At 39.2% G+C, this 8,254-nt stretch overlaps 1 protein-coding gene across 1 annotated transcript; it reads right to left on the bottom strand.

The window, feature by feature from the left end:
- Positions 1-3,155: 3,155 nt before the first annotated feature.
- Positions 3,156-6,419, bottom strand: LOC134640596 (extracellular calcium-sensing receptor-like). The gene is made up of 4 exons (XM_063492504.1): positions 6,156-6,419; positions 4,768-4,995; positions 4,460-4,583; positions 3,156-4,069 (listed from the first exon to the last, which is right to left on the bottom strand). Exons 1-4 carry the CDS (start codon positions 6,417-6,419, stop codon positions 3,156-3,158), a joined length of 1,530 nt encoding a protein of 509 aa, XP_063348574.1.
- Between the last annotated feature and the right edge of the window lie 1,835 nt (positions 6,420-8,254).

Genomic DNA, 8,254 nt, shown 5'->3' with positions numbered 1-8,254 from the left:
TGACCAACTTCTGGAACACCTGGAGAAGGGACTATCTGTTGGAGCTGAAGTCAGCTCATTGCTGTGACGCTTCAAAGCCTACACCCCTAAAACTAGGGGATGTCGTGCTCATTGGGCATGACAACCTCCCCAGACAAGTGTGGAAACTTGGAAGAATTGAAGAAATGTTTCCTGGTCGAGACGGTCTTGTTAGATCTTGCTTAGTTCGCACAACATCAGGGACTCTGTTCATCTAAAGCTCTAGGTTATACAACAACTGAATCGGTCTTCTTAACAGACTGTTCATCGGGGGGGAGGATGTTGTAACTTTATTGCAGTTTATTGTTTGATAACAGCATTTGGTTATTTTGTAAGTGATTTAAGTGTTAATCCTATGTTTAGTGAGAGCTGTTAATTATAGATTTAATTTTCTGCTAAAAGGGAGCATTTAACAGGTATTTTCATTAGAAAACTGCGTTTCCCAGAATCCTTTGTGCTAGACGAAAGTTACTCTGGGTTTTAGCTAGCAAGAAAAGTTTCGGGAAGCCATTATATGTTGCTCTGATGTCGAGCAGTTTATTTGTTGTACATCCCTTTTTGAAGCCCTATATAAAGGCTATCGTTTCTGCAACTGATGTCTGATCCATTTTTTGGCTAAGTGCATTCGCCACAACAGCAACCTTTATCCTATGCGTTTTTCCCTTGTATTTAATAGCAGCAGCACAGTGGGGTATTTGTGAATATCCCCATGAACAACTTAATCTTCACCCACTCTGCTTCCAACAATGTCCTGGGGTGAAGCGTGAACTAGGGTATGCTTGCAGCCCATGTCCACAAAAGCCTGCTGTATACCCCTTTGACACCTTACCAGAGAGCAGCCAAAGCGGAACACCTAACTGACCTCCATCAGCTAACACTCCTGTAGTGGGTGTCCCGACCGACCACACTTTCAGCACTCCCACCCCTAGTGGCTTGGGTGCAGTGCCTGTTGTTGACAGGGCCCAGGGTGGCAGGTCGGGAACGACTGGGTTTGTGGAATGTAGCGGTGGCTAGCCCTAACCCACTCCGATAGGGCAGGGCCTGCTGACCGGCTGGCTGCGGCCCTCCTCTCCTTGTCTCTATGCAGCCAGATGATCCTCAGCTAGGGTGACTACAGTTTCCAAACTTGCCGGGCGGTTGCAGCGGTCTCTACGGGCAGCCTCTGTCTGACAGTGGGTGGGGAGTCTGAGACTAATTGTAGCTGGTTAGGCAGGAAGTCTTCTCAAGGTTGTACAGTTTGGTGGTGAGGATGTCTGGGATTGTGGTGTTGAACGCTGAGCTGTAGTCCACAAAGAGCATCTTCATGTAGCTAATGCTGTTCTACAGAATGATCAGCATTCTGTGAAGGGTGATGCCATCCTCCATGAACAAACTAAGTAAAGGTTTCCAGGTTCTGCAGTTCAAATATGGATGAGTCTCTCAGATCAAGACAGTCCTTTAGCTGAAGGAAAGCATCATGTGGCCATGTTTTATTTACATATGTGCTTGGAGGAGTTTGTTTCCCTTTGGGGGATGTAGGCAGGGATGAAGAGCAGAGAGAGGTGGGCAGATTGTCCGAGGCGGTGTTGTTTTGTAGGCATGCTTGATGTTACTTTACACATGTTCCAGTGTCATGTCCTCCCTGGTAGGACACTTAACACTTGAATTTGGGGAGTACGGATTTCAAACATGCCCCTGTTATTGTCCCCAGCAAATATATGTTCAACCCCCGGGTTCTCCTTCTGCTGTCTTACACAGTACATACAGTGTACATCCATGTTAAAATGTATAAATGTGAGAATAAAAATGTGGAAATATAAAAATTAACATAAAACTATCTAAGAGTAAAAATATGTGCATCTAAAAAAAAAAAACAGGAATTCTGGCACCCATAAAATTATATTTTTTTCTTGTTCAGCAAGAGCATCAATGATATGTCTAAATTAGGTTGTTATGCCCATTTATCGTATGAGTTTGTTTTTGTGCGGACAACGCACTGTGGTATGTTAATTAAACTGTCCAGGAGCCCTGCTGCGATCAGTGCGTGGATGTACAGCTCCGAAGTGACCGGTTGCAGCTGGAGGACCCGCCTCTTAAATGAGCGCTGCCGACGAGGGAGGTTCTCGAGCTTCTCCCAATACCTGAGCAGTACGCCTGTGACAACCGCTGGCTGTGGTTCCCTGTAGCAGTTAAGGAGGTGGAATAGGTAGGGGTGAGCTGCCATTTCTTTTGATCACTCATTTTTCTTCTGTTTTGTGTAGGTCAAGGAGGTCAAACTCAGCCTTTCTTTTTGGCTTTTCTTTTCTGTAAGGTTAGGTGTGTGGGAATAGGAGTTTAGTTTAGTTTATTATTTTGGCCTTGGCTCACCCTAAATTGTTGACTCTCCCGTTTTGTTGTTTCCTTTTCATTATGTTATAAATAAATGACATTGCAATGAACAGATATTTGTTTCTTGTGGCTGCTTGGGTATTCGGTGGGGTGGGGGTGGGGGGTGCTTCATTCATGTTATGACCTTGCCCCTAGACGGGTCGTAAAAAGGCACTAATATAGAAAAATAGAAGATAACAGTAAATGATAAGGAGTTTGGATATATTTCAGACAATTCACACTGATAATAAACAGTGTGAATTGTCATAAACAATTTATCTTTTCTTTACAGTAATTTGTGTTTACAATGGTTAAGTAAGGAGATTTCAATGGTAAATTGTCATCATGTAAAGTACCATATACCATTTTTTTCTACTCCAATACCAAGCAAAGGTTTGGCTGGTATTGCGAAAAGAAATGGCTAACGTTCCTCATTTCATTTGCCATGTATCTCATGAGTGTAGCGGCTTTCTAGAAATCATGCAGAAGTGCTCAAGGCAAAATAACTCATCAAGTTACATTGCACTTAATACTACAATTCAACTATGGCTCTACATAGCAGCCTCTTGAAAAATAAGGAAGAATTGAGCAGGTTACATATGCTTTCTGAATTTATCTGCAGTACCATGTCAATTAAATTTAAATTAAAAAAATTCTAGTGTTTAACATAATCAAGAAACTATAAGAAGTGAATGCAAGCTAAAGGTTATTGAACCATACATATAATTACTATTGTGTGTCTTTATTTTATTAAGTAAGTAAACAAAATCTCATTTTACTACATTCAGTTTTCAGAGTGACTGTGGTGCCTTCTTCCCCATGATACGTTTTTTTGTATTTTTCTCTGGCTTCATTAAGATGATATAACATTTGGGTATGAAGATGCAAATTAGCAGTCCAAAACTGGAAGCAAGTATAGCAAATATTTCTACAGCAACACTGAACTTCCCAGGAGAGCTGACATATGCTGGGATAAATGTAATCCATACTGCACAGAATATCAGCATGCTGAAAGTGATAAACTTGGCCTCATTGAAATTATCGGGTAGTTTTCGAGCTAAAAATGCAAATATAAAACATAAAATAGCCAGGAGTCCTATATAACCAAGCACAGCCCAAAAACCTACTGCTGAGCCGAGGGCACACTCCAGAGTGATCTTATCTTTGATTTCCTTAAAATTCTTAAATGGAAAAGGAGGAGAAGTTGTTAACCAGATGATACAAATGATAACTTGCATAAGAGTGAATCCTGTAACACAGAGTCTCTGCTGTGTCTGCCCAAACCATTTTTTAACATTACTACCTGGACGTGTAGCTCTGAAGGCCATTAAAACAACCATTGTTTTTCCCAGAAGACAAGAGATACAGAGGACAAAGGTGATGCCAAATGCTACATGTCGGAGCATACAGGACCAATCAGAGGGCTGACCAATGAAGGTCAGAGAACACAGGAAGCACAGAATTAATGAGACAAGCAGCAGGAAGCTCAGTTCAGAGTTGTTTGCCCTGACAATAGGAGTTTTCCTATATTTGAAGTAAATAAGTATCACACCAATCGTCATGCATGCCCCAAATAAAGATGCTGCAGTGAGCAGTGCTCCCATAATGTCTTCATATGACAAAAACACTGCTTCCTTCTTTATACAGGCATCTCTTCTTTCATTTGACCAAAACTCAAGTAGACATTTCACACAGGTGACAGAATCTGGAAATTAATATTGAAGCAGATGTTACACTAACTCAGTACAATTGTCATATGCCTGCATTTGCATCTACAACATCCGTGCATCATACTGATGCTGTACATGTAGAAGATGAAAAACAACACCTTCATTGAGTGAATAACTAGTATCCTGATTTGTGATCAAGTGAGGATTGACAGATGAGACATCGAGAGAGTCCATCAGCATTTGTGATTGTGGCATACTTTACTTTACATTTAAAAGGAATGTGCATACAATTCTAAATATTTTCCAGAGTGCACAGAGACAAAAAGGTACATGCAAAATTTGAAAGAGACCACATATATGTCCTGTAACAAGATGAAACGACTCCTTTGGCCTTCCAAAATACTTAATTTTGCTAATCACCACACCTGTAATGTTGTTGATTTCTCCCTCTGCACATCTTATACAGTCATAGCAGCAAACAGGCCTTCCTTTCTGGAGAACCTTACGTGTTCCTGGGGGACATTTCTCGCTGCAAATTGACACGGGAACCTGCATGATCAAGAACATTTAATCATATGGACTTTGACAAAAAAGATCTCCCAATGATCTTCTGTATCAAACAGTTTATTGATTTTGAAGCATTAAAATCAAACAATGTGAAACTAATTAAGTACATAGGTATAAATTGAACAAAGGAACAAAAACATAAAAACAAAATTGTATGATAGCTTACCTGCTTTGTTTTTCTTGCCCAAATTAAAGACTTGTTTTGCAGATTTAGCTGCTTTTCTGCAGCTAATGATGTATCATAAAGACCAACTGTGACAAACTCCACAATGCCGTTTTCTCTTGGCTGCCAGTTTATAATTTCATACTTTGCTGCTGGATCTCCATTCTCATTAAAGTAAACCTCATCTCCTTCCTTAGTTGTGAAATGGATCTTTCGTATGTGTTGCAGAACCTAAGAAATATGTTATGACTCAGTTCATTGCATGACAATTTTTGCACACCTACTGACTGAAAAAAACTTTAAGAATCAATTTTGAATTAAAAATCTTCTTAATAATTTAACTTAATGTGAAAACTGTAATTTAAGCTATGAAAAGCTCACCATGAATGGATTTAGCTGCAGATTTTTATTACATGTTTTATTACAGCTGAGGATGTTGTGAAATGCATGGGCCACTGCATATACTGCTTTATAGATGTTGTTAAAGATAGGCATGAGGGACATGTCAATGAAGCTATTTTGAACTCCAGTCATATCTTCATGTCCGGTACACTCTCTCTGAATGTCTGCTGATGACTCCTTAAACTTACAACTAAATAGTGCCTCCCAGAACTCAGTAAACAGTTTATTATTAGATGAATTCAGTGGCTTCTCATTCAGTATGAAATTTCTGAGGCCACTGACATGTGCTTTAGGAATAGAAAGGCCTATGGCACCATCCAGTATGTGATGTATGTCCAGTGCTGCAGTTTGAGAATCAAATATCCAAGACTCACTGCCTACCCACTGGTACCCAGACAAGTTATGGTACAAGAGCTCATGTAGAAGCACATTCAAATCCGCACGGGCAAGGAATGCAACAATCACCTTGGAGGTTGAAGCCTTTATAATTTCAATTATCCTTTGTATTTTGGCATATGGATCTGTTCTAAAAAAAGATACAGAATACTCCAGACAGATGCCCAGCTGCTGTGCAGTTTCTGTAAATGTGGCCATGCCATTATTTCCATAATCATTATTAGTTCTAATAGCTCCAACCCAAGTCCATCCAAAATACTTGACCAAATGTGCCAGGGCTCTGCTCTGGTAGTAGTCACTGGGTATTGTTCTGAGGAAGGATGGGTACTTGGTTTTGTCACTGAGACAAGCACATGTTGCAAAGTGGCTGATCTAGAATTAAAAATGAAAAATGTATATATGTATAAGACACAGAATGAGAAAAGCTGTAACTGTTAAAAATAAAACATTCAAACATACTGTAAAAATATGAAAATAACAGTTCTGCTCAGTACTGTTACATAAAATGTGACAGGTAAAGCAACAGATCTAATAGAGTAAAATATGGTTTAATAAGTATTCAAAACTGGAAAAAAAAAGATTATAATACCAACCACTGGTACAAAAAAAGGTCCAATGACAGTAGCTACTGCTATGGTTGTAGAAGAAGATGTTGCTCCTATTATGGCCTGTACATATGCAGGTCTAGTGCATGTTGTCTTGGAGGGTGCAAACACAATTTCACTACCATTAGCCAAAGCCAATGTAACTCCAATGCTTCTGGCAACAGATCCGCAATCATCATAGATTTTATAGCCCAGAGAGATTCCTGGCAGTATGTTTGTACTGTTATTAATCTCCTCAATGGCAAAAAGCATAGCCTGGGCAAACTGCAAATCTCTGAAATTTAAACTTAATTGACACAATTTTTAAAAATTTGCATTGCATCATGTTCCTTAAAACAGACACAAATAATCATGAATAAATCTTGAAATATAAAACAAAGCATTTCAAATTAAAACATATATTGAAAGGAATTTAAATAACTAAGAAAATCAAAATACCCTTTACTCCTCATTTGTATCTTTAATGATTCCCAAAAGATTCCTTAAATGCAAATTGATTTGTATTGTGTCATTTACCTGATACATTGCAGTGGCAGAGGTTTGTTCATGTAGGAATCCTTTCTGTCTTTCCAGCTTGTGTGAAAAGAGAACATCCCACCCAGTATAATATCCCCATTCTTAGATAGCAGTGGGTTCTCAGGATCTCCTCTCTGTCTGCACACTGGCTCCTCAGCATGAGAAACAGATGCCACCAACAACAGTTGCAGAAATGCCCATCCCTGCTCTGGCCATTTCTGTGTTGATGTCATTTCTTGAGCTAAACCACTTAGTGGCATTAAAAGTATCTTGATGAAAATGAAAGTGTACTGGTATTTATACCTTTCAGTGCAACATAAGAAATAATATAATAGTAACAGTGTATTCTCTATAGACCTACAAGGTTAGTCAAAAGTAGAGACATGCCCAAATTTGCAATTTAATATAGTTTCATGTATGTAATATAATGGTATACACACATATGCCCATTTAAATATGAAGTAACAATTCAAATAGAACCTCTTACAAATACATATCCACTAAAAAATTATTTTTCCAATGTGAAATGTGTAATGACCTCTTCTTATATGGCAATAAAGGTCATATATTTACTTTCTTGGTAAGTCAGTATGTTATTAAACAAGTGGATGCATTGGAAACATTATTTACTTTATTTCATAAAGTAGTTTTGGGCTACTCTTAGAGATTTACACAACAAGTCACAGTCACCTACTCATGTCTATATTCGCATTGAAAAAGTAATATTTGAAACTATCATCAATCTAATACCAGTCTGATATAATAATTTAAGTAGTCAGACTGCACATTACTGAAAGTCAGTCAAATACACTGGGCAAACTAATTCTAGGAGGAGTATTCAAAGTCCAAATTCATTCTTTCACTTTTACATACATAGCTTCTTCTTTCACATACGTACACTACTGGTCAAAAGTTTTAGAAATCAAAGAAATCAAATATTCCTCAGAACGTTCTTCCCATATCTGTTGGAGAAGTTCCCATAAATGTGGGGCACTTGTAGGTTGGTTTGTTTTCACTCTTCTGTCCGGTTCATCCCAAACCAGCTCGATTGGGTTTAAGTCTGTAGACTGTGCTGGCCACTCGATGTTTTCAAGCTTACCATCTTTTTCTTTTTTCCTGAGGTAGTTCTGGCATAGATTGGACTTATGTTTTGGGTTATTATCTTGCTATAGGATGAACGACTGAGCAACTTCTACAGCAACACTCTGAGGGTGTTGCATGGTGCTGCAGAATGCTGTGGTCGCCGTTTTGGTTGAGGGTGCCTCTCACTCTGTAAAAGTCACACTTCCTCCTCCATGTTTGACAGCTGATGCCACACACTGTGGAGCCATCCTTTGGCCTACTCAACGCTGTACAAAGATCCTGCGTGATGGACCGAAGATTTCAGATTTTGATTCATCAGTCCAGTCTTCAGTAGTCCCTACTTCAGTACATCGGCGGAGCGGGGGGGTGGCTTACTGGGCTTAAGCCTGGGTCATTTTTTCAGAAGCCCGGGGTCTTTTGGAGTGTAATTTGTTTCATAGTTAGAGGCCTGACTGACAACTGTATAAAATAAAAACTACACACAATAT

This window comes from Pelmatolapia mariae, linkage group LG14 (genome assembly GCF_036321145.2).
Source record: "Pelmatolapia mariae isolate MD_Pm_ZW linkage group LG14, Pm_UMD_F_2, whole genome shotgun sequence".
NCBI classification, from domain to species: domain Eukaryota; kingdom Metazoa; phylum Chordata; class Actinopteri; order Cichliformes; family Cichlidae; genus Pelmatolapia; species Pelmatolapia mariae.
The sequence above is the reverse complement of the archived record's forward strand: the minus strand, read 5'-3'. Positions and strand labels throughout refer to the sequence as shown.

Bases quoted from the DNA above. Each gene is read 5' to 3' on its own strand.
- LOC134640596 (XM_063492504.1), bottom strand. From the start codon at position 6,419: ATGCTTTTTGCCATTGAGGAGATTAATAACAGTACAAACATACTGCCA. The intron at 4,584-4,767 runs GTAAGCTATCAT...TTGATCATGCAG, and splicing joins GGGCAAGAAAAACAAAGCAG to GTTCCCGTGTCAATTTGCAG. The intron at 4,070-4,459 runs GTGTGGTGATTA...ATTAATTTCCAG, and splicing joins AGAAATCAACAACATTACAG to ATTCTGTCACCTGTGTGAAA.